Source organism: Cetorhinus maximus, chromosome 10 (genome assembly GCF_964194155.1).
Source record: "Cetorhinus maximus chromosome 10, sCetMax3.hap1.1, whole genome shotgun sequence".
Lineage (NCBI taxonomy): Eukaryota > Metazoa > Chordata > Chondrichthyes > Lamniformes > Cetorhinidae > Cetorhinus > Cetorhinus maximus.
In genome coordinates, this window is record NC_135888.1 from 88,516,237 (window position 1) to 88,543,601 (window position 27,365).

The 27,365-nt window shown below is 40.1% G+C and overlaps 1 protein-coding gene across 4 annotated transcripts in view; it reads left to right on the top strand.

Moving 5' to 3' along the window:
* Positions 1 to 27,365, top strand: part of tspan17 (tetraspanin 17) — a 78,672-nt gene that overhangs the window by 25,666 nt on the left and 25,641 nt on the right. For 3 of the 4 annotated variants that reach the window (XM_078550773.1, XM_078550772.1, XM_078550774.1), the window contains exons 2-4: positions 7,793 to 7,843; positions 18,360 to 18,506; positions 27,098 to 27,268. In XM_078550773.1, the coding sequence (XP_078406899.1) occupies positions 7,793 to 7,843; positions 18,360 to 18,506; positions 27,098 to 27,268 (369 nt within the window). The remainder of the gene's footprint in view (positions 1 to 7,792; positions 7,844 to 18,359; positions 18,507 to 27,097; positions 27,269 to 27,365) is intronic. The other variant, XM_078550775.1, reaches the window with a different exon arrangement.

Consider the following 27,365-nt stretch of genomic DNA (forward strand, 5'->3'; position numbering starts at 1 on the left):
ATGCAGCTCTCAGGGAAGTAATTCTTTTGGAAGAGTTTAAAGATTTAATCCCTTTGGTAGTGAAAACTCGGGTGGAGAAACAGAGGGTTGATTCTGTAAGACAAGCAGCAGAGACAGCTGATGATTATGAGTTAGTTCATAGAGCTAAACGTTTTCTTTGTTACCCTTTTAACTCTGAAAAGGACAGAAAGTGGGAAGGTGAAAAGAAGGTAGGTAGTCAGGGAAGAGGAGTAGCAGCTGGAAATTCCCAGGAAGTTTTTTCTCAGAATAAAAAGGAAGGTGCTTAAGGTAGGAGTGACATTCGAAAATTGCGGTGTTTTCATTGTAATAAAGTGGGGCACCTGAAGTCAGTGTGTTGAAAATTGCAGGGGAAATCTGTAGGAATTATTGGGATGCAGAAAAGTTCTGGAAGTAAAAGTACTGTGGGTTCTGAGGTTTAGGCACAGGAGAAACCTGTAGTTTGTGTACAAGTAAAACGGGGAGAATCAGTGATGGGTAAAGATGTGGGAAGGTGTTCACAGTTTACCCAAGAGAATTCTGAGGAGCAGGTTGCAGAAATGCATGAACATTTTGTGTGTGAAGGAAAAGTCTTTCCATGTGTACAGGGTGGAGTAGGTAAATATCTTAAAATTTTAAGAGACATGGGCCAGTAAATCCTTTATGTTATGGGATACTGATATTTGTTGTTCAGAGGGAGTATTGCAGGAACAGGTGATAAGTGGGTTTCATGGAGATGTTAAACCTATTCCACTGTGGAAGGTAAATTTAAAGAGCAAATGGAAGACAGGTGACGTTATTGTTGGAGTAGTAGAAAAATTGTCCATTGCAGGGGTTCAGTTTATTCTGGATAATGATATAGCTGGATCACAAATGTGGATGATGCCTATGGTAGTTGAGCAGCCTATAGAAGTGTTTTCTACAGAGGTGTTACAGAGAGAGCATCCTGGATTGTTTCCAGATTGTGTGGTAGTGAGATCAAAGGCTCAGGTTGAAACAAGAAAAACAAGGGCAGGCATTTCAAAGGCAAGAAGAAGGTGTCGAAATCCAATTAGCTGGCACTGTGTTTGATAACATTGTTCAGGAGGAAAGACTACAAGACAATTCAGCTGAAGTGTTTAACTGAAGGAGGTTAGTGGAATTACAGAAACGTGATTTGCAATTAAAACAGTTACATCCGGCAGCTTATTCAGAAACAGAAGCTATCTGTATTCCAGTATGTTATTACCTTAAGGGTGATATTTTCTTGAGAAAATGGAGGTTGGATCATGTTTCAGCAAATGAATGCTGGAGGGAGGTACATCAGATTGTTATCCCATTAGGGTATAGAAATGAGATTCTGAGAATTGCTCATGAAATTCCAGTGGGATATTTAGGAATTAGAAAGACACAGGCGACGGTACAGAAGCATTTTCTTTGGCCAGGATTACATAGGGATGTAGTCAAATTCCTTAGAACATGTCATACATGTCAGATAACATGCAAACCACAAACAGTGATTAAGCTGGCACCTTTAATCCCAGTACCAGCATTTGAAGAACATTTTACATGGGTCATAATTGATTGTGTAGGACCCCTCCCTAAGACTAAAAGTGGAAATCAGTACTTACTGACAATAATGGATGTGTCTACTAGGTTTCCTGAAGTGATACCTTTAAGAAATATTACAGCCAAGAAGATTGTGAAGGAGTTAACTACATTTTTTTTTTCCAAGATATGGTTTACCTAAAGAAATATAATCAGATCAGGGCTCAAATTTTATGTCACAGCTGTTTAAGGAAGTAATGACTAGTTTGGGGAGAAAACTATTTAAGTCAACAGCTTATTATCCGGAGTCACAAGGGGCTTTGGGAAGGTAGCATCACACTTTAAAAACCACGATGAGAGTGTACTGTCAGGATTATCCACAGGATTGGGATAGGGAAATTCCATTCTCGTTATTCGCTTATGGAGACTCTCCTAATGCATTGATTGGTTTTAGCCCTTTTGAACTAGTTTATGATCATGAGGTTAGGGGACCACTGAAATTGATTTATGAGAAATTGGTGGGTCAAAATTCAGAAATTATTCTAAATTACATATCAAATTTCAGGGAATGATTGAACAGAGCATATGAGTTGCCTAGAGAACGTTTAAAGATGTCAGCAAATAATGAAAACGAAGGCAGACAAGAAGGCGACAGCTCCCAGTTTTGTTTCTGGAGAGAAAGCGCTAGTTCTGTTACCAGTACTAGGCGATTCATTAAATACAAGATTTAGTGCGCCTTACAGGATTGAAAAGACACTGAGTGAAGTAAATTATTTAATAAATACTCCAGAGAGAGGCAGAGGATGTGTCATATAAATTATGCTTTAAAAAGCACTTTAACTGTGAAGATGACCAAAAGGAGGTGTTAGTGGTGGTAAATAATGAGAAAGAGGTGGAAATGCAGAAATCTGAAATTGATTTTCTTCTAATCAAATTGGATAATGAAGGAGTGCTTGAAAATTTAAATGAAATATTGAGTTACCTTCCAAACAAGTGTCAAAGTGATTTAGAAAAGCTATTGCAACCACACAAACTTATTTGTGGGAATAAGTTGGGGAAAACAGAATTAGCTATACATGATATGTCTGTACAGGTTTCAGCTTCAATAAGGCAACATTCTTATAGATCAGCAAAGTTACCACAAGTACAAAAAGAAATTGATTTCATGCTTCAAAATGGTGCCATTGAGTCTAGTTGAAGTAACTAGAGTTCATGTATTGTATTGGTACCGAAACAGGATGGAACACAAAGACTGTGTGTGGACTATCGAAAGGTGAATGCGGTGTCAAAAGCAGATTCATATCCTATACCATGGTTGGAGGATTGTATTGAGAAAGTGGGACAATTGAAATTTATCACAAAGAATAACTTGCTAAAAGGATATTGGCAAGTACTGTTGTCGGAAAGAGCAAAGGAAATATCAGCTTTTGTGACGCCAAATGGATTATATCAGTTTAAAGTCATGCCTTTTGGTATGAAGAATGCACCTGCGACATTTCAAAGACTAACAAACAAAGTAATCGCAGGCCTAGGCAATTGTGCTGTTTATATTGATGACCTGATAGTTTTAAACTGGAAATGGGAGGAGCATTTACAGCACCTGGAAGAATTATTTTCTCGATTACAAGAAGCTAATTTGGTGATGAACCTGGCTAAAAATGAATTTGCAAAAGTGAAAGTTATGTATCTAGGCCGTACCATTGGATATAGTAAAGTGGCTCCGAGAGATGCGAAAGCCAAGGCTATCGTGGATTTCCCAGTGCCTACAACAAGATGAGAAGTTTTAAGATTCCTGGGCATGAGTGGGTTTTATTGGAAATTTGTACCAAATTTTAGCAATGCGGTTGCCCCACTGACTGAGCTATTAAAAAAGAGCAAGACATTTCAATGGGCACTGGAGTGTCAGAAGTCATTCGATAGTTTGAAAACTGTATTAACTATGGCACCAGTTTTGGCATTACCCAATTATGCCAAGCAATTTAAGTTGGCGGTTGACATGAGTGATACAGGCATTGGGGCTGTACTGTTACAAGAGGATGACACTGGAATTGAAAAACCAATAGGGTATTTTTCACAGAAGCTGAATGTACAACAGAGAAGATATTCAACAATTGATAAAGGGACCTTGGGTTTGTGTTAGCATTGCAGCATTTTGAAATTTATGGTGCAAACAATTCATCAGAAACAATTGTTTATACAGACCACAATTCTTTGAAGTTTTGGACAAATTTCGAGACAAAAGTGCAAGGCTTTTCAGATGGAGTCCATTATTACAACCATTTAATCTATGGATTATACATGTTGCTGGTAGAGAAAATCTGTTCGCAGTTGTGTTATCAAGAGTTTGAAGCTTAAAGGGAAAATTGGACATTTTAAAAAACCTGAACTGAACTGGAATGATTTCTGTTGATTCCAAGGACTAGTGTATGTATATTATGTTAATACATGCATCTAGTAATGTAATAAGTATAAGATAGTATGAGATGGGTTATTTAAATAATGAAGCTGTCTTTTAAAATTATGACGGTTCATTTTTCGATATGGGTGGGGGACGTCATGTGATATTAATGTCTATAATGTTATTGGAAATTATTTTTAAATTGGAATTGTAGGGCCTGTGTCTCTGTGTGGCTTCATTCGATTATAGCCAGTTAGTCTTTAGCTTTGATGTATAACAGTTTTGAGATGTTAATTAGATAAATGTAAGGAGAAGAAGGTAAAGTATAAATTTGCATTTGTTGAATAAACCATTCAAATGAATGGGTAAAATTTTGCACCTAGCTGGGAGATGCCAAGCAATGTATTTATAATACTAATAAAATTGGTGGAATGAAAGAATATTATTGTTAGGAGAGGTAAAATTAGAAACCTAATAATACAATGGAAAATGTACATTCAAAGGGGAAGCTAGGTATAAACGGAAAGGAGTTTGTATGTGTAAGTCAGAGGCACTTAAGATCTAACCAGCCTGTATGCCTCCAGCTGTGTCTGCAAAGGAAACAAATTGATAGGAACTTCATTTTGAATTCGTAAGGTCAATTGTGTTTTGTCTGGTGTCTGTTTAAAGTCTATGGGTTACTGTTGTCTTGGTGAAGATTTACCTGGGAGTGATTAATTTGGGGATTTGTTTAAAAGTTATTATGGTAGTAATTTGTAGACACGTGTATGTGTTTAATTTGATTGTTAAATTAATAAATGTTTAATTTAGTTTTACATAAAAAAAACCTTTTGAGGCTTGGTGACCTTATTCCTGAATTCAGAGCTGCATCTCAAACATACCAATTGAAAATATAGGTTATGACAGTTGTTCAAGTTTCCCTCTGGGATTTAAACAACCCAGCCTTTACCAACTGCTGTGTTATAACATTAGATATGATATTTCAAAGTACCTCACAGTAAAATTGTGTGATAATACATATCTGACCAGATTGTATAGACTGGTTGAGCTGATCATCAGCTGCTGTATGCATGACGATCAAAGAGCAACAGATTAAAAAAAATAATAATCTTGTAGTCTTGCTCACAATGAATGAAGAAAAAAAAATCACATGAAGTTTTTATTTCATTCATGGAATATGAGTGTCACTGGCAAGGTCAGCATTTGTTGCCTGCCTCCAAATGTCTCTTAAAGCGTTCGTGAGCTTTCTTCACGAATGGCTGTAGTTGTGCGGTGAAGGGAGGGAGTTCCAGGATTGAACCCTTGTTTACTGTAAGAGTGAAACAACTGTTTAATCTAAATGCAGTTTGTTGTAATTCAAGTGGAATGTAATTATGTATACCAATGCCAGCTAACTTTGACTCCCAAGCACATTTTGGACCCAGTGACGATGAAGGAATGGTGATATATTTGTAAGTTAGGAGGGTGCTTAACTTCGGGAATTTGGTGTTCCCAAATACCTTCTCCCCTTGTCATTCCAGGTGGTACAGGTCACCAGTTTGGGAGGTGCTATTGTAGAAGTATTGTGCATATTGTAGAGAGTATTCTTGGCACCCAGGGTGTAGGGAGTGGTGGATGAGTTGCCATTTAAGCTGAAACAAAAACAAAAATACCTGGAAAAACTCAGCAGGTCTGGCAGCATCTGCGGAGAGGAACACAGTTAACGTTTCGAGTCCGAATAACCCTTCAAAAGAACTAAGTAAAAATAGAACAAGGCAAAAGAGAGATGCGAAAATCCTGATGGAGAGAAGAGCAATACTACTTCAAGGTAAGCATTCCTTGAAGAGAAGTGGCAGTCAATTAAACACTAAGATAAAAGCAAAAAACTGCGGATGCTGGAAATCCAAAACAAAAATACCTGGAAAAACTCAGCAGGTCTGGCAGCATCTGCGGAGAGGAACACAGTTAACGTTTCGCGTCCGAATAACCCTTCAACAGAACTAAGTAAAAATAGAACAAGGCAAAAGAGAGATACGAAAATCCTGATGGAGAGAAGTGCAATACTTCTTCAAGGTAGGCATTCCTTGAAGAGAAGTGGCAGTCAATTAAACACTAAGATAAAAGCAAAAAACTGCGGATGCTGGAAATCCAAAACAAAAATACCTGGAAAAACTCAGCAGGTCTGGCAGCATCTGCGGAGAGGAACACCGTTAACTACCTTGAAGAAGTATTGCTCCTCTCTCCGTCAGGATTTTCGTATCTGTCTTTTGCTTTGTTCTATTTTTACTTAGTTCTGTTGAAGGGTCATTCGGACTTGAAACTTTAACTGTGTTCCTCTCCGCAGATGCTGCAAGACCTGCTGAGTTTTTCCAGGTATTTTTGTTTTTGTTTTGGATTTCCAGCATCCGCAGTTTTTTGCTTTTATCTTAGTGTTTAGTTGACTGCCACTTCTCTTCAAGGAATGCCTATCTTGAAGAAGTATTGCTCTTCTCTCCGTCAGGATTTTCGTATCTCTCTTTTGCCTTGTTCTATTTTTACTTAGTTCTGTTGAAGGGTCATTCGGACTCAAAACGTTAACTGTGTTCCTCTCCGCGGATACTGCCAGACCTGCTGAGTTTTTCCAGGTATTTTTGTTTTTGTTTTGGATTTCCAGCATCTGCAGTTTTTTGCTGTTATGCTAATTAAGCTGGCTGTTTTGTCCTGGATGGCACTGAATTTCTTGAGTATTGGAGCTGCACTCAGGCAGGCAAATGGAACTTCTTCTGTTGCATTCCTAACTTGTGCTTTGTAAATGGTAGAATGGCTTTGGGGAGTCAGGAGGTGAGTCACTCCCCAAGGTGTTGATAGTGGAGGAGTTAACAATGGAAATGCTGTTGAATGTCCAGGGGAGATGGTTAGACTTCCCCTTGTTGGAGATGGTCATTGCCTAGCAGCTGCGTGGCAATGTTTCTTGCACATGCAAGCTCTCTTAAAGATTTTTGATATAGTGGTGTTGTTGCTGCTCATAGTGAGTTGATGAAGTGTCTGGCTTTCTTGTTCCTGACACATTCAATCTGTCTCCTATTCCTTTTGTCTCTCTCATCTATTCTAACTTATCCTTTTCCCCTCATTTGTGTGCGAAGTGGTGGATCATTGCTATGGGGAGGTAAGGCACTTACAATGTTTTGTAATTTGCTTGTTACTTATTCCAAACTGGATCACATCCTTTAGTATTTTCTGTCACTCATACCTTTCCACTCTCGAGGAACTGAAAGAAAGAGAAATGAATTTGCATTCATGCGGAACCTTTGCGCCCACAGGATATTCCAAATACCTTCAAGGCTAGTGAATTTCTTTTTAAATTGAGTCACTGTTGTAGTGTAGGCAAAGGTAGTGGCTAAAGATCCACTCAACTTGCAATGGCTTCTGGAAATTCAATTTCAAACCCTTTTAGGTTTGAGCAGCCTAATTCCATTTGCAAATGATTAACTGGAAAAACCAATAGTGCATGCTGTTGATTGATGGAGAAAAATAACAAAACATGAAATTGACTGAGGAGAAAGGGCATTTTTTTAAACCAGAAACTGGAAGGTGCCATTTCCAGTTCATGAATACGAGGCCATATCAGAAAATGGAAATGCAACACTTAAAAAAATAACACATGGTTAGGAGAGAGATGTGTAAGGTTAATTTTGCCTTAGACACATTGCTTAAAATTGAAAGTATAGAGATCTTTCTTGCTCTATAATCTGGAGTATTGTGTCACTGATTTTTTTCCATTTGTACTCAGCACTGATTCCAAAGACTCAAAACTGTATTATAAGTTGATAACACTCATTAATTGTTATCGTATGTATATGAACATCTGCTCTACATACCTAATGTGTTATTGTATCTTGTTTTGTTTTGCAGTTGCTGGGAGCAGCATTTCTTGGAATAGGCCTCTGGGCATGGGCTGAAAAGGTATTTTGCATAAGCATGGACTTTACTTAAAGCTAATTTGTGTAACTTGTGTGTGTAAGCTATTCTCTGGAAAAAAATGCATGATCTATTGTAAGAATTAGTAACATTTGAAGGAAACTCTTTCGAGTTCTCAACAGTCACAGATTGCAACTCTTTCAAGTACAATCACAGTTCTTGGTTTCCGGGAGTGGGACATGAACCCACAACCCTCTGATTCAAAGGCGAGGGTGCTATGAACTGAGCCACAGTTGACACCTCTAACATTTGAAGGAAGAAGCATCATTTGTTGCAGTACATATAAATTGGATTCTGTTCCTGTTAATTAAGCATTTTCACCTGAGTTTTATTATTTGTTCATGGGTTGTGGGCTTCATTAGAAGGCCAACATTTATTGCCCATCCCTGATTATCCTTGAGAATGTGGCGATGAGCTATTTTCTTGAACTGCTGCAGTTGTGTTGTTTAGTAAGGAGTTTCAGGATATTTACCAAGTGACAATGAAGGAATAGCGATATATCTCTAAGTCAAGACAGTGTGTTTCTTGGAGGGAAACTTCCAGGTGGTGCTGTTCCCATCCACCTGGTGTGCTTGTTCTTCTAGGCAGTAGCGGTCACAGATTTGGGAGGTGCACTTGAAGAAGCCTTGGAGAGTTGCTGTAGCATATGTATCATCATGTAGATGGTACACGCTGGAGCCACTGTGTGCCTGTGGTGGAGGGAGTGAATATTAAAGGTGGTGGATGGGGATCAATCAAATGCGCTGCTTTGTCTTGGAAGGTGTCGAGCTTCTTGAGTATTGTTGGAGCTGCACTGATCCAAGTAAGAGGAAAATATTCCATCATACTCCTGCTTTGTGTCTTGTTGATGGTGGGAAGATGGTGGGAGTTGGAAGGTGAATTACTCACCACAGAATATTTAACTCTCTCACCTGTCTTATAGTCACAGCATTAAGTGTCAATTTTCTGGCCAATGGTGACCTCAGAATTTTGATGCTGCCATTGAATGACATGGCAAGATGGTTACCCTCTCTCCAATGGTGAAGGCTATTTCCTGACACTTGCGTGGAACAAATGTTACTTGTTATTTTGTGACCCAGGCCTGAATGTTGTCCAGATCTTGCTGCAGACAGGAACTCACTGCTTCATTATTATGGAGTTATGAATGAAACTGAGCAATCATCAGTGAACATCCCCGCTCATGATCTTATGATGGAGAGAAACTCATTGATGAAGCAGCTGAAGACTTTTGGTCTTGGGACACTGCCCTGTGGAACGCCTACAGCAGTGTCCAATGCTGAGATGATTGGCTTCCAACAACCACAGCAATATTCCTTTGTACAAGGTGTAACTGTAACCAGTGAAGAGTTCCCCCCCCCCCAGCGCCCTCCCCCCACCTTGATCCCCATTGACTTTTTCAGTTTTACTAGGGCTCCTTTATACCTCACTTGTTCAAATACTGCCTTAATGTGAAGGGCAGTCACTCTCACCTTACTCCTGGAAGTTTGTTCATTTTGTCTCTCTTGTCCATCTTTGGACCAAGAATGTAATGAGGCCTGGAGCTGATTGGTCCTGGTAAAATCCAAACTGAGCATCAGTGAGCAGGTTCTTGAAGGCCAAGTGCCATTTGATAGCACTGTTGATGATGCCTTCCATTTCTTTATTAATGATCGAGAATAGAATGGTGGGGCCACATTTGGCTGGATTGGATTAGCTTTTTTTGGGCAGGACATATCTGGACAATCTTGCACTTTGTTGGTAAATTCTAGTGTTGTAGCTGTACTGGAACAGCTTGGCTAGAGGTATGGCTAGATCTGGAGCACAAGTTTTCAACACTATAGCTGGGATGCTGTTGGGGCAATAGCTTTTGCAGGATCTAGTGCACTCATTCGTTCCTTTTATCATGTGGATTGAACTGAATTGGCTGAGGACTGATGGGGAACTCAGGAGGAGGCCGAGTTGGATCATCCAGTTGGCATTGCTGGCTGAAGATGGTTGCAAATCACAGAATCACAGTGCAGAAGAGGCCCTTTGGCCCATCGAGTCTGCACCGACACGTGAGAAACACCTGACCTACCTACCTAATCCCATTTACCAGCACTTGGCCCATAGCCTTGAATGTTATGACGTGTCAAGTGCTCATCCAGGTACTTTTTAAAGGATGTGAGGCAACCCGCCTCCACCACCCTCCCAGGCAGTGCATTCCAGGCCGTCACCACCCTCTGGGTAAAAAAGTTTTTCCTCACATCCCCCCCAAACCTCCTGCCCCTCACCTTGAACTTATGCCCCCTTGTGACTGACCCTTCAACTAAGGGGAACAGCTGCTCCCTATCCACCCTGTCCATGCCCCTCATAATCTTGTACACCTCGATCAGGTCACCCCTCAGTCTTCTCTGCTCCAACGAAAACAACCCAAGCCTATCCAACCTCTCTTCATAACTTAAATGTTTCATCCCAGGCAACATCCTGATGAATCTCCTCTGCACCCTCTCCAGTACAATCACATTCTTCCTATAATGTGGCGACCAGAACTGCACACAGTACTCCAGCTGTGGCCTCCCCATAGTGTTTCATGAGTACCCAGTTTTGTGCGGCTAGATATGTTCTGAATTTATTTCAGTGCCAAAAAACAATGGAGGGGTTCTTAGGTGTGAACTTGTGACTTTGCCTCCATTGTACATTGTTCATTCGCACCAATACTGTCATGGATGGATGCATCTGCAACAAGTAGATTGATGAGGATTAGATCAAGCAGGGTTTTCTCTCCTGTTGTGTTCTCACCACCTGCTACAGACAGAGTCTGGCAGCTCAGTCTGTAGTGGTAGTACAAAGCTATTCTGGAAGGACACAAGTCACCTAGTCTCTCCTCTTTACTCTCAGTGCTTCTTCCAAGTGGTGTTCAATGTGCAGGACTACTGATTTATCAGCTGAAGGAGGGCGGTAGGTGGTAATCTACAGGAGGTTTCCTTGCACTTCATGAGATCCAGAGTAAGTATTGAAGACTCCCAACGCTGCCATCTCCTGATTGTATACCACTATGCTGGTTGCCAACTTTGGTGGGTCTGTCCTGCCAGTGCGACAGGCTATACCCAGGAATGGCGATAGAAGAATCTTGGATGTTGGCGTTCTGTGGGTATGACTGCATTAGGCTATTGCTTGATTTGTCTGAGGAACAGTTTTCCTAATTTTGGCACAAGACACCAGTTGTTGGTGAGAACGACTTTGCATTTTGGAGCTGGGTGTGCCTTTGTCATGCCCAGTGCATAGGTTGTTGCTAGATGGTCCTTCTAGTTTTATCCTTATTGTTTTTCTTTGCAATTTAATACAACTGAGAGGCTGATTAGGCCATTTCAGAGAGCAGTTAAGAGTCAACCACATTGCTTTGGGTCTTGTGTCACATATAAGCCAGACTGGGTAAGGATGGCAGATTTCCTTCACTAAAGGATATTAGCGAACCAATTGGATTTTTACAACAATCCTATAATTTTATGGTCACCAATGCTGATGTGAGCTATTTTATTCCAGATTTGTTCAATTAACTGAATTTAAATTCCCCAGTCACTGGTGATATTTGAACGTTCAGTCTCCCCTATGGGCGGTCATTTTTGAAATCAAGCAAAGAATATATGCCATCATGTTTTATACTAACTTAAAGTACTAAAAATTTCATAATATAGAAAGTGTGAATTTCTAAGCATTGGTCTGAATTTTAATATTAATATTAATAGCTATGGGCTGGATAGGGAGCAGCTGTTCCCCTTAGTTGATGTGTCAGTCACAAGGGGGCATAAGTTCAAGGTGAGGAGCAGGAGGTTTAGTGGGGATGTGAGGAAAAACTTTTTTATCCAGAGGATGGTGATGGTCTGAAATGCACTGCCTGGGAGGGTGTTGGAGGCGGGTTGCCTCGCATCCTTTAAAAAGTACCTGGATGAGCACTTGGCACGTCATAACATTCAAGGCTATGGGCCATGTGGTGGTAAATGGGATTAGGTAGGTAGGTCAGGTGTTTCTCACGTGTCGGTGCAGACTCGATGGGCCGAAGGACCTCTTCTGCACTGTGATTCTGAGAGATTCTTTCCGAATAACTATGGGAAAAAATTTCCCCCAGTCGGGGGAGAAGTGTAGGAGTGGGCGCAGGCAGGTGCGTCTCGGGCGCGCCGCCATTTTATGTGGGCGGGCCAATTAAGACCTGCCCAGCATGATGTCCGCCAGGAAGCGCTATGCATGCGCGCAAAAGAGTGCACTGATCTCCCTGAGGCTAAGTGCTGCCCCAGGGAGATCGGCTCCAAATTAAAAAATGTTAAACAAGTGATAGCAAGATTTCCCTGACATGTCCCCTCATATGACACTGTCACATGAGTTGGGACATGTCCATCACTTTTACTGAAATCTTAATTAAATATTTAAAAACCCCAATGAAACCTCATCCTGCCCAGGGATTAGGTTTCATGCTTTCTCTTAAGCCCGCGGGGCTCACGGCCTGCCCGCCAACCCTAAGGTTGGACGGGCAGGTCCATTAATAATGTTACTTTTTAAATGGCCCCAATAGGCTGTTGACAGGTCGATGGGCGTGCAGCTGATTCGGCTGCGCCCCAGACAACCTGAAAATGGAAATAATGCAGGCTTACGTCGGGAGTTCCACCCGACATCGTACCATGTCATTTTACGTGTCGGCAAGTGGGCCCCGCCCCCTACTCACCGACCGGAAGATCCTCCCCCATGTGCCAAATGAGTCTTGACTTCATTTGACATTGAGCAATTGGAATGCCTCAATTTTAATTGTTTGCCTCTATTCCACATTTCTATAAATGTCTCCAAATCTGAATTAATTGTCTGTTAAATTCATAATCATGTGAAGAAATTAATACTTAATTTTTAGTTAGGTGTTATAGTCATAAGGTAAGACATAATTGTGCTGAGACCCCATTTTATTTTGACAAAGCAAAATTCGCAAGGAATTCATCTTAATGTAAACCTCTGATTCACCCTTATCCTGCATTTGGTTCCAGTACAATTCCTACAAGGGCAACTCCACGCCACCGCCCCCCCCCCCCACCCCACCCCCGCCCCCGCCCCCTTAGTATTATCATGGAACTGGCATAGGGTTTCATTGATAACCTGTGTCATCGAGTCCGGTTGCTCTCCCTACATGACTTATTGCAATGCTGTCTTATAGGGTGGATGTTCTGGAGATCGTCCCTTTCCCACTCCTCCCCTGACTTTTTGGAACATTAGCTTCCTTTATGTTAATGGGAACAAATTCTGGCTCCAGCAAGTGGTTAAATGGAAGGATCCTAACTCTTTGAGCATCCTTGGACGAATGCTGTCAGAACCAGCATTCTTTCTAGGATTATATTGCCAAACCCACTTTGGCATTTACAACTTCAGAGTCAGCTGTACATTTCTTTAATTGTTAATAATCATAATGTGCTGGTGCGAAAACTGACATAAATTAGCTATTTAAAATCTTTAGCATGCCTTAGGCTTTCACCTAAATTTTCCTTGAGGAATCCTTCAATACCCCAGTGCATTGTTTATTCTTTATTGTTGTCTGACTTGTAACTAAAATGGATTTTACTATTGTTGCTATAGTTATCTGTTATGATCCTGGACCAGATCCCCAAATTTTTGATATAATCAGGTCAGGGACCAGTAACTTATTTTTAAAATAGACAAAGTTTGAGATCCCAGGTACTTACTAAGAAAATAAAGCACAAGATTCCACAGTTTTTGAACAAACAAAATAAACTTTTCTGTACAAGGTCAGAAAAATAAAACTATTTACAATATCTTATACTCGCACATTCAGAATCAACAAGTGAATTAACAGGCAAACTGTGGTCAAACGCTGCACAATAAATGGCAGAGGCAACCAAGACACACATCTCAGCTTTCTCAGCATCCCACTCAGACATCAGCATATACTGTGGGTTACACAATCTCATTAAAACTCTGTCTCCCTCCATGAGAGATTTCCAATCTTCACCTCGGAACTAACTTCTGAATTCCCTCCAAAGGTTGTGCTGACTCTGACTGCCTCAATGACTGCTCCGTCTCATCTCTTGAGACGACACTCCCCTGGATTCCTGAATCTGCACTCCAGCACTAACTCAGACACAACTCCAGCTCTTCATCCACGCTGAGCAGAACATCTGTCTGTCTGTCTCCCTCTCGCTGTCTTTCGTTCGCCCTCTCGCTCGCCCTCTCGCTGTCTTTCGCTCGCCCTCTCGCTGTCTTTCGCTCGCCCTCTCGCTGTCTTTCGCTCGCCCTCTCGCTGTCTTTCGCTCGCCCTCTCGCTGTCTTTCGCTCGCCCTCTCGCTCTCTTTCGCTCGCCCGCTCCCGCTCTCTTTCGCTCTCCCGCTCCCGCTCTCTTTCGCTCTCCCGCTCCCGCTCTCTTTCGCTCTCCCGCTCCCGCTCTCTTTCGCTCTCCCGCTCCCGCTCTCGCTCTCGCTCTCCCGCTCCCGCTCTCTTTCGCTCTCCCGCTCCCGCTCTCTTTCGCTCTCCCGCTCTCTTTCGCTCTCCCGCTCTCTTTCGCGCTCCTGCTCTCTTTCGCTCTCCCGCTCTCTTTCGCTCTCCCGCTCTCTTTCGCTCTCCCGCTCTCTTTCGCTCTCCCGCTCTCTTTCGCGCTCCCGCTTCCCCCCCTCGCTCTCACGCTCCCGCTTCCCCCCCTCGCTCTCACGCTCCCGCTTCCCCCCCTCGCTCTCACGCTCTCGCTTCCCCCCCCTTGCTCTCCCGCTTCCCCCCCTCGCTCTCCCGCTTCCCCCCCTCGCTCTCCCGCTTCCCCCCCTCGCTCTCCCGCTTCGCCCCCTCGCTCTCCCGCTTCCCCCCTCGCACTCCCGCTTCCCCCCCTCGCTCTCCCGCTTCCCCCCTCGCTCTCCCGCTTCCCCCCTCGCTCTCCCGCTTCCCCCCCTCGCTCTCCCGCTTCCCCCCCTCGCTCTCCCGCTTCCCCCCTCGCTCTCCCGCTTCCCCCCTCGCTTCCCCCGCTCCCGCTTCCCCCCCTCGCTTCCCCCGCTCCCGCTTCCCCCCCTCGCTTCCCCCGCTCCCGCTTCCCCCCCTCGCTTCCCCCGCTCCCGCTTCCCCCCCTCGCTTCCCCCTGCTCCCGCTTCCCCCCCTCGCTTCCCCCGCTGCCGCTTCCCCCTGCCCTCTCCCCTGTGTCTGGACTCCTCTGTGTCATGGTGCCCCAATCCTGGGCATCAGGTTTTTGGGCCTTATTTTTCCCATGCAGCTGCACAGGGCACTTTTCCTCGGGCTGAAGATCTCTCAATTCCGAACTGCGAATGCAGAATCCGCTTTCGATATGCGCATGCGCGGAAACTCCTGGGGTATGTTGGGAATTGTAGCTCCTGACCTCCGCTCGGTAGTCGGGATCCTTAACATATCCATTCCCATCTATTCTAGTTATCCTTTGGCCATTTATATCAACATAGAGGCAAGGATCTTGCATAAGCTTTTGGTGAAATCTGTCCATAAGTGCTGAATTAAGCATATTTTAAATATGCTTATTTCAGCGATAATTTCCTATCACATAACACTCTACTACGTTTCTTCCAACCAGAGCTAATTTGTTACTTAACTTTCATTTCAATACTTCCATCTTCTGCCACCACTGACCCCAGGCACTTGAAACAGCTCACTTTCTCCATGCCTTCACCCATAATCTTTACATCTTCACTCTACTCCTCTTCCCTCAACTCAAACTGACAATTTATAAATTGGATATTTGTGTACTGATTTTCATACCTTGTCTTCCTGTGCTTTTCTCCAGATATTCGGTCACGTTCTTATCATCCCCACCACATAGCTCAATGTCGTCTGCAAACATTATTGACTATGGCACTTCCTGTCTCACTTGTTCAATTAGAGTATCCATTACAATCAGGAAGAGCAATGGGTTCAGTGTCGATCCTTGGTAATCTCCAGTGCCTCTCTATCCTTTTTATAATATGGTGACCAAAACTGTGTGGGCTAACCAAGGTTTGATACAAGTTTAGCATAGGGTTTGCTTTGCTATAACCTTATTGAGCTGCAACACAATTTTCAGTGATTTGTGTATTTGTACCCCCGGATCCCTTTCCTCCTCTGTGCCATTTAGATTTTTATTTTCTGAATAATATCTGACCTTATTTTCTTACCAAAATGTAATGCCTCATACTTATCTATTTTGAAATTAATTTGTCAATTATATGTTATGATTTTGGTGAAGGTCAGTAACTTCTAAAAAGGAATTCGAACTCCCAGTTGTTAATGAAAGAATTACACTACAAGATTTTGCTTTTAAATAAAAAAAAATACTGTGCAAGAGTTAAACAAAGCAAGTAGCACTAACTCAACACTATATTTCATAAACACGTATTCATTAGGCCCAACATCTCAACAGGACACTCCCCATTCTACTTTTCTTTGCATCTAAGAATTCCCCTATACTTTACAGGATCTTAAGGGTTCCTTCATTTCTGGGGTCCTTGGTTTATGATAGTCCTTTGCTTTTGTTCTCCAGCTTCTGGTAAATTCTCTCTTTGCTTCTCAAAGCTGCCCCCAAGCTCCAACTGCCTATTTCTGTGAGAAATCACACACATAAACCCCAAACCGAAAAATATGCCTCACTGCAACAAATCCCCATGGCAATGTGGCACCCCTGGGATTTTCCATATAGAGATTCAGACTCATTATTACCCATTCCAAACCTTCCCTTTGTTTTGGGAAACCATATGAACAATTTAAACTCCTTATGAAGGCAACTGTAGACATCTTGGGCTGCACAGGAAATCCAGAAAGGGGCTATCCATTGTTTAGTGTTTTCCCACTTGCAACTTCGATCTTATTAAATAAACACAGATCATCCTTTGAATTGTAATTATTTTAGGTCTGTTTGCCAGCCTCTCACCAGGGCTTTTCATTTATCTTGTATTTTAAAAACTTCAATCCCCAAACTAAAAGCTATAACCCTAAAAAATATGAATCTTGAAATTAGACATTTTCGCAACACCTCCCTCAGGGAAAAAAATGCATCACCATTGTCATGTGTTTTTGTTCCTCCATCTAAAATATAACAACTTACACATTCTACACATTTTTGCAATCATCTTATCACGTGTAGTATGCATAACATTTCCCCCATAGTCCACAAATCAGTTGTAAGGTTATTAGGTTACTAACCGGAATGCTAATTGTTAAAATCTAACTTTATTAGGAATTTCTTAGTAAAGTAGAAAAACTTAGGAGGAGGGCACAGTATAGAAATGTCAAGGTAGTGGGACTGTGGGAAAATGATGTTGAGTCACAAAAGAACTTACTCGCAGCAAAAAGTTAAGACCTTGAGTCTGTCTGAGAGGCTGCTTCTGTATGTGCAAACACAGGATTGGAATGTCTAGGCCCCTCTAGAAGATAAAACCTTGAAACATTGAGATGAGACGCAGATGGATGTGAAAACATGTAATGATGTGGTGCTCACATGATAGATACCTCACTAGTATGATGATTGGTTGAAGGCAGTTTTGCAAGTTTATTAATGCAATGCAATTTGTTACAGTCCTCTGCAGTGTTTGTTATCCCTCCTAATTTAATATTGATCTTAATTCCAAAGCCTAAATCCTTAATATAAATTGTGAACAGCGTTGGTCCCAGCACTGATCTTTGTGGGATTCTACTTCCTACCTATTGTCACTGAATAGATATCCATTACTACTACTACTCTGCTTTCTGTCTTGCAGCCAGCTAGCTATTCAATCTGCTGTTTCTTCCCTGATGTCTCACACTAATGAATAAGGTTAGAGTATATCATTTGGTAGCTTATCGAAGGCCTTTTGGAAATCTAGATATATTACATCCACTACATTACTCCTGCCTACTCTCTGTTACCTCTTCAAAAGATTAAATTATTCTGGTCAAGCAAGGCCTTTCCTTTTGAAGTCCATTTTAACTATTCATCATTATATTTTTGGTTTCTTGATATTTTTCTATTTTCACTAGTAGGGATACCATTTTTCCTACTACTTCGAACATATTGAGGGAACTTGCCTTTATTTGAAAAGGGAGATAGGCTATCACATTGGCCTTTAGCCACTCATCTGGTACTACTCCTTTTTCTAACTAATTATTCAATATTGTAATATTGCCCCAGCAACCTCTTCCCTAGAATTTTTAAAAATTCACAGATGCATTATGTCTAGACCAGGAGTTTTATCCTCTGAGTTAAATTAATTTAATATTTTTCCTTTATTTTAAATGTGGTTATATAATTTCTAATCTCAATTTATAGGTCATGTCTACCTACACTGTCTCCCTGCTAAATACTGTTTTAATACTTCTAATAAAATAATTTTAAAATATTTTTGTGATTTTTTTTTTGCTATTGCTGCCTGTGATTTTTATCTAGACTGCTCCTTAGTGCCTCAATTTCCTGATTTTCCCCTTGTTTCTTGAAAAGGAAAGTTTAGGGCAAAAAGTACGATAAGCGAAAGCTAGTTAGAATGTTACTGTATCTTTGACTAATAATAATGGTATGCAATATTTTCTCTTTCAGGGTGTGCTTTCCAACATTTCCTCTATTACAGATCTGGGAGGGTTTGACCCAGTATGGTTGTTCATTGTGGTAGGTGGAGTGATGTTCATTCTTGGATTTGCTGGCTGTATTGGTGCACTCCGCGAGAACACATTCCTGTTGAAGTTTGTAAGTATGTTTACATTACTGTTAATATGTTGGAAAATTACAAAATAGGTGTTTTCTTAAATTTTGATTAGTTACAATTAAGATCTTCAACAGTCCTTAAAAGAACAATTCTGTTTTAGGTGTTTTCTCAAATTTAAACAAATTTGATGATTGTAATTCATTGTTTTCTATAAATTTAGTAAGTTAGAAAACAAACCAAATAGTGCATGTTGGAATTCCTCCATATATTTATTAAATGCTTTGTGAAATTTCATCCACACATCTTTGAACATATTTTGGAAAATGGTTTGGAATTGTATGCATTAACATTATAAACAGATTTTAAAATGGGAAAATATATCATTTTTGGAGATTGCTTGGAAGCTAACTACTTTTGACAAGATATGCATACACGAATTGACCATTGTGGCTGTGAACGTTACAATCCAATGCATCAACGAGCCATTCAGCAATGCTACCTTTGGCTCCATGCATTATAGAAATCACTGTGCTAACTATTTGTAGTTAAACTGCTTCTGACAAAAATGAAGTTTTTATTGAGTTGTGATTTAATGGCTGTTCCTTTATACCTATTCAAAGCACACAAATGATTAAAAACTCACTGCAATTCAAATTCTTGTTTCCAGCTAATTTTGATAGTGTGGCAAGTTTTGTCAGGTGAATAATCAATGTTGTTTGATGGTTCGTTGTGTATAGGATTCACAGCCCCTTTTTAAATTTGACTGGTGGGGAATTTAAAATCCAGATATCTCAGTAATACCTTTCTGCACTAATTGTGGACTGATTGTTGCATGAATTGGAAGCCACTGTAGCTTAAAATTTCAGAAGGAACTGGTCAGTTCAGTAAGAGATTCAAGGAAAGGCAGCCCAATTATTTCCAACTTATTTACAAATGGTTAGCTTAGTTTTTAAGAGTTGAAATGGTTTTATAATTTTGTCCACTTGAGCTAGATGGAAGTACATCGCCTGCAAATATGTAACTGTGTGACGTTTCACTATTTTCAAAATTGGAAATCTTATAGAGACAGGATAAATCCAGCACCTGAAAGTTACATGATTACAGGTTATGGTTTGCTGCTTATTTCCTGACCGTGTTACTGAAAACTCTCAAGTCAAACGCAGACCATCTGAATGCGTGGAAAGTTGGAGCTCTCACAGGAGAGTAGCTTCTGATAAAATCTAGAATAGGAAGATTAGAAAAGGCTTTACTTTCGCAGGTGTCAACTTCAACCACCCAGGTAGTGCAGATATAAGACATAACAAGTAGAAGATATTATGTGACTATCGGAAGTTCAGCAAAATGTGTCTTTTGGTATTCTGTGTGGTTTACTTTGTGTGGTTGATGCTAATGTCAGGCTGTTGTCTGCAACTAACCAACAAAATATATGATATGTAAAGAAACAATGGACCTAACTTTGCTTTTAAGGAGGTGTGCCAGTTTATTGTTCTGACAGAGGGCTATATCTGATACATTAATTTTATTTTATCCATAGATGCTACCCGACCTACTGAATGCTCCCAGCATTGCCTATTTTGGTTTGACTTCCAGCATTTTCAGTAGTTCTTTGCCAGTTTATTGTGTATGTTACCTATCGGAGAAAATGTTTAAAAATAAGCTTTGATCTCTTTTATGCACTTTCAATTCTTTTGAATCTTCTGTGGTTTTTGGTATTTATTTTCTACCAGTGGCAGGTATTTGACATTAATGGTCAAGTTGCACATCCTTGACTTGTGGTGATTACAATATTTGCAGATTTAGTGAGAGGTAGACTTTGAATGTGTTATTCCTAAGAAATATAGTCTGCAGTTTGTTACAAAGAAGCAGTGGAATGAAGAGGTTAAGACGACGCTGTAAACCAAATGTAAAAACCTAAAATAGTTGACCAACATTATCAATCAATTGGAGCACAGTCAGTTGTACCTCAGTGTATCAATGCACTGAATATCATAAGTGAGGGTGTCATGAGAGAAAAATAATGAACAGATGGCTTTTCCATTTAGCATCACTTTGATAGTCTGTGACTTTGTGACCTTTTATCACAAAATTTAAAACTCATCAGGATTTAGTTAATTGAGTGATGCAGTTGGCTAGTATTCCTTGGCTCCAAAAATAATCTGCACAATTCTTTTATTCTTTTGGGGGAGGTGAGCATTGCTGGCAAGACTAGCATTTGTTGCTGATCCCTAATTGCCCTTGAGAAGGTGGTAGTGAGCTCCCATTTTGAACTGCTGCAGTCCATATGGTGTAGGCACACCTACAGTGCTGCTGGAAGGAAGCTTCAGGGTTTTGAAACCCAACAACAGCAATATGGTTCCAAGTCAGGATGGTGTGTGACTTGGAGGTGGTGGTGTTTCCATGCATCTACTGCTTTTGTTCTTCTATGTGGTGGAAATTTGGAAGGTGCTATTGCAGGAGACTTGATGAGTTGCTGCAGTCTATTTAGTATATGTACACACTGCTGCCACTGTGTGTTGGTGGTGGAGGGTGTGAATTTTTAAGATTGCGAATTCGGAGCCAATCAAGCAGGCTGCTTTGTAAGTGTGAAGTTTTATCCAGTTAGCCCAGTTTAGGTAGCTGCAGACAATATTGTTTGGCGTGTACCTTTTCTTGTAATTAAAGAAAGCACATCATATTTAATTAATAGAGTTAGAGAAACTGTTACAGCCTATTGCTGGTCAAAAAAAACTTAATTGGAGAAAGGTTTTTTTAAAATTGTCTAAGTTTAATTTCTGGATAATTCAAAGTTTTTAAGCAAGAGAAACTGGCTTCACCTACCAGGAGAGAGCTGGACTTTCTATAGTCCCTTTCATGTTCTGTGGATGCCACAAGCCCAGCACAACTAATTAAGTAGTTTTCTAGGGTAGCCACTATTGTAATTGATGTGATGGTCACACAGCAAAGAACAATGGCCAAATAATCTGTTTTAGTAGTTTTAGTTGAGGGGTAAACATTGGTTAGGACAGCATTAAAACTCTCCTCTTCAGATTGTGTCTTTGGATTTTTGCATACACCTGTGCAGGTAGAGGTTCTGTGAAAGAATGTGTTTAAACATGAGGCTAGCACAGTGTATTACACAAACTCTGTTTGGATATAGGGAGGAGTAAGAGTTAGGTGCTTCTAATATTTGGAATAGAAGAAACTCAAAAAGAAGTTCAGACAAATGCTCACCATAGGATTGATAAGATAGAGAAAGACAAGGAAAGCTGAATTAGAGGAGAGTAAACAATTAAAGGCTAGATTTGATAAATGGATTATACTTGTGGGTGGCAAGGTTCTTTTATGCTATCAGGAGCGCAAAGAAGGTGTAGTAAGAGCCTCTAAAATCCAAGCCTCAGTATGAACTTGGACACTAGAAAGATTAAAAAGTGATGAGAAGCAATTACATATTTGGTTTTAAAAAAGAGGAACGCAAAGCATTTGGAGGAAGCTTTAACAATTGAAGCCACAGGAAATGGTGCCTTCATAGCCATTAAGAAAAAAGACTTTCATTGGCTCATTAAAGAGATCAATATTCAGTGATTCATCTGAGAGCGTACTGGACATGGTAAGTTGTGTGGATATAGAGTCTGAAGGAAGTTTATAGCGTATAGAATGGAATCTTAGGAAAGAGTAGATATGGTTGCATGATGAATGAAATATGTTCTTTGAATTTGGTTTGTATTCCTTTGAGTTTGGAAGGTTAAGGAATGATCTATCCAAGGTCTTTAAAATGATTAATGAAACCAAACGATAGGTACAGAGAACCTGTTTCCACTGCGGGGTGGGGAATGCAGAACAAAGGGACACTACCTTAAAGTTAGAGCTAGGCAATTTGGGAAATAAACAGAACACTTTTTCGCTGAAGCCTAGTGGAACTTGGAACCCTTTTCCCCAAAAAGGCTGAGAGTACTCAGTCAGTTGAAACTTTCAAGACAGACTAATTTTTGTTCTTTTTCATAGGATATTAAGGATGAAGCAAAGGTGGGTAAATAGCGTTGAGGTGCAGATCTTCCATGAGCTAATTGAATAGTGGAACAGGCACATGAGGCAAAATGACCTACTGATGTTCTTATATTATTGATGTAAAAAATAGAGAGAGGGGATAGACCTGTAAGAAATCCTTGAGCTTATGGAAAAAGCATTAACACTTTGAGGAAGCTATTTGGTCAAGAACTTAATTTTTGTGGAAAGCCATATATTGGTAACTTACTCAGAAGTGCCTAGTGACAAACAGAACAAATAACTTGGAATTCACCAAACTGTTAAGAATCTGCATTCAAGTGTTCTGTGATTTAGGGAACTAAATCTCAAGGAATTAAACAAAAAAGTACTGCAAATGTGGTAAATGTGAAATAAAAACAAATAGCTTGAAACATGCAGGTGGTCAGTTAGAATTTGTGGGAAGTGAAGACACTATAAAAGACAGACAGGCAAGCAAATTAATAGGATCAGTAAAAGGGACTTTGTGAAGGGGGAGAAAGACCAACATTGTGAGGGTATATCAGTTGTTTAATTGTTGGATGATCTAATAGAGCACCACAGTATATTGTTACAGAATCATTAAGAAGATATAAATATGTGAGATAAGGAGATCGAGGGAAAAGATGATAAATCAGATCAACAGTGGACTGGTCATGTTGAAAATTTCACTTGATTGTGGATTCAGAAAATACAACTGTGAAGACTAGGATGTGCATAGAAGGGTAAAGGATCACCTCAGGATGAACAAGATCAAATTTCTAAGGAGAAGAAAAGTTGGACTGGAAATAAGTGATGGAATAAGGTAGGGCACACATGTGGCCTGAGAGTGGTGAAAAATATACCGTTAGAACCAGAGACCAAAGTATCAGACATGGCAAAATAAACCTGCCAGTTGTAATGATTACAAAAAGAACACTAGACAGATTTATTTGTTACTGTCTTGGAAATTTAAGTTTGAGGAAATAATGTTACTTTCCTCTTTTCTGAATTGTCAAGATTGGAGTTTGGATGGGAGGATTGAAAGAAGCAGATTTGGAAAGGGCAGCAAGAAGGAATTGACGTATTTTTTTGGTAAGGTTCTGATTGGCAATGATAATAAGAGGCTTGTAGAAATTACAAGCAGCAATAAAGTTGTCTCTGGATATTTCAGACTGTTGAAGTCACCAGGTATAAGGCAGAATGTGCACAGGAGACAGAGTGAGGAAACGATTGTACTAAACCTGATAAAAGGGAGTGAGGAACAAAATGTTCTGGCCAGCTAGAATGATGCTGGTTACTTTGATGGCACAGATAGAAGGATCCAAATATGAAAAGCAACATTTGGACTTGAGAACAAGGCAAAGAGTTCTGAAAGGTCTTCCCATTCAGTCGGCTTATATTGGACTAGTTTACTATGGTTTGTTGCAAGGTTTTCTGTAAGTGATACATGAGGGGCAGCGATCATAGCAACCCAGCTATGACATGACACCTACAGTGGTAGGATTTCTGAGTCTTCATTTGTGATGAGGCACCTGATGTGTCTCAAGTGGAAATTGGAAAATTGCAGGTGCACTGTTGTGATTTTCTGATTGATTCATATGTTAAGTCAGGCACCTTGCCATTTGCAGGACATGGAAAATCTGCTATGCAGTACGACATTAGAATTTTTCCTTGCCTCCAATTCCAAACAATTAGCAGGATTGCCAGGAGCATATGGATAAAAATGAGTTAATTGACATTGTTTGCTATCATTCAAGAAGTTTGCGATTTTAATTTAGTGCTATCCAGATCAGTGATGAGGAGAACTGGAACATCCGATAGTGAAAATGGAAATTCTAAAGAAAACTCCTATGGCATCCTAATCAAGCAGAAGGGAAGCGAGAGTTGATGGATTTGATTTTGTTTGAGAATGTTTGAACATTCTCCAGGGCTATCAAGATAAGAAGATGATATTGCTTAGAATAGACAAAACAGAAACCAGCTATTCACCTCAACTAGCCTGTGCTGGTGTTTAAACACCACACTAGTCTGCTCCCATTTTATTTCCCTCATCTCAGTTTTTGAGCATATTTTTCTATTCCTTTTTCTCTCATGTACTTGGCACATGTTTCAGCTCATCTGCTGAAACCCTCATCTATGACTTTGTTACTTCTAGATACAACTATTCCAACACACTACTGGCTGATCTCTCACATTCTACCCTCTGTAAACTTGAAGTGATCCAAAACTCTGTTGCCTGAATCTTAATTCGCAGCAAATCCCATTCTCCTATCACCCCTGTGCTCGCTGAACTACATTGGCTCCTGGTCAAGCAATGTCTTGATTTTAAAATTCTGTTCCTTGTTTTCAGATTTCTCCATGGTATTGCCCTTCCCTATCTCTATAATCTCCACAACTCTTGAGATATGTGATCCTCTAATTCTGCCCCTTAGTGCATTCCCAATTATAATTGCTCCATCATTGGTAGCTGTGTCTTCAGGTGACTAGGCCCCAAGCTCTGTAATTCCCTCCCTGTACCTCTCCACCCCTCTATTTCGCTTTCCTCCTTTAATACATTTCTTAAAACATATCTCTTTGATCAAGCTTGTGGTCATCCAACCTAATATCGCCTTATGTCAGTGTCATACTTTGTCTTAGAATGCTCCTATGAAGTGCCTTGGACGTTTCATTGCATTAAAGGCATTATATAAATAAAAATTGTTGTTGTTGTTGTAGTTTGCTTTTGAAAGTATCAAAGCTGTTTGACTCAACTACAGCGAGTTCCACATTCTAACCATCTGGGTAAAGAAATTTCGCTTTATTTCCTTATTTATTAGCAACTATCTTGTATTTATTGCTCTTAGTTTTGCAATCTCCCATAAGTGGAAACATTCTCCCCACATCTACCATGTCCAACCCATTCATAATTTTAAAGACCTCAATCAGTTCTCCTCTAAGTCCTCTTCTAAAGTGAAAAGCCCCAACTGGTTCAGTCTTTCTTGATGGCTATAATCTTTCAGTTCTTGTACCATCCTTGATTTTTTTGCACTTTCTCCAGTGCTTCTATGTTCTAGTTTGTAGTATGGAGGTCAGAGCTGTGCATAGGATCGTTAAGTGTGGCCAGACCAGGGTCCTGTGCAAGTTTAACATAACTTCACTACCTTCGAGTTCTATACATCCTAGAAATAAATCTGCGTGCTTTATTCGCATTTTAATTGCTTTGTTGACCTGCAGCACTACTTTTAATTATTTTTTCAATTGTACCCATAGATCGGTTTGCTCTTCTACCCCTGTTTTTATTTACTGAGGTGTAGGTGATATTTCTATGTTTCCTATCAATGTGCATCACATATCATTGATCTGTGTTAAAACTAATTTCATATTTAACTGTCCAGGCTGTAAGATGAATTTAGCGGGGCGAGGTAGAAACATTTCTACCTAATGAGGTCATTAAAAGAACCTGAGTTTGGGAAGTAACAGGAATGATTCTACTCATTGATCAGGAAAAACCTGAAGGAGAGAGAATTAGAAAAGTGAAATTTTGGTGTCAAAAAAATCAAAAGATGGGAATGGATAGAATTAAGCTTGGAGATGTCAAAGGTTGGTAGAATTGCAGGTTAAAGCAAGAAGAGGAAACTCTTTGGCATTCCAATCTTGTGTATGCTGCGGATGAAGTTTCTTTTGGAACACTAGTCATTGCCATGCTCTGGCTGAGTTAGTTTTTTGAAGATAATCTTTTTGTAGCTCAAGGAATCTGCCATCCTGCCATTCCGGGTATAGTTGCATAAACTGAAACTTCCTGATTTTTTTCCTTCCAGTGCGTGTTTTGCTTTTACTAACTTTTGTCCAGAGCACCATCAGCCAAAAGTTAAATGACCTAGTCAGTTGTATGCTATCGCAATCGGTTAAGGGACATGAACAAAACTGTCATGTAACCACTTGACCAATGAGATTGACAAAAAGTGACACAAGCATTTTTAAAGGTCACTCATTATTTTGGGCAGTAACATTTCCAAACAGCAACCCTAACAACAACAATTCGAGCTGACCACACGATTGTTAGTGGCTAACAAAATTATTCAGCAGAATTAATATCATTTTTCCCCTTCCTTTCTTTAAAATTTGAGTTATAGCAAATGCAGGGTGGTTTTCCTGTTAGCAGAAGGATGAATTGGTTTCAGTTCTATAGATTGGAAAGTTACCTTTTCGAAGTGGAAATGTCAATGAGGCCAATATAAGCATAAGTCTATAAATTAAAAAAAGAGCATGTTAAGAATAGAAGTGCTAAATTTGAAATAAATTGTATACTCTGTTTTTCAGTTTTCATTATATTTTCAGTTAACAAAATACTTTATAATTGGATTTGCGATAATTTGAAAATTTCAAAAATTAACTTGGGAAATAAGATGGGAAGGAACAGTAGGCAGCAGGGAGGATTTTGGTGAATTTAATTTGGGGGAGCAATTGCACCATGTGTTAATTTTCTCTCCCCGTAATAATTATAGCCAACGATTTCTTTTTAATGTATTTAATATAAGAAAAATACAGATGTTCTGATGTTTTGAAAATTTAAATATGGAAATATGTTGTGCCAACTGAGAAAACATGCCACACTTCTGTATTTATTATATTTTGGTGTAAGGTGAATTCTATTAAAAATGTTATTTTTCAGTTTTCAGTATTTTTGGGTCTAATTTTCTTCTTGGAGTTGACGACGGGGATACTAGCATTTGTCTTCAAGGACTGGATCAAGGACCAGCTCAATTTATTTATCAACAAAAATGTTCAAGCTTATAGGGATGACATAGATCTTCAAAACCTTATTGATTTTGCACAGGAATATGTAAGTAAATTGAATCATCTGTGTATTAGCAGGGTAAAATTGATTAAATAATTTCACATAAGCTTCAAACTTGCTAACAACGTAGGAATTGTCTTAA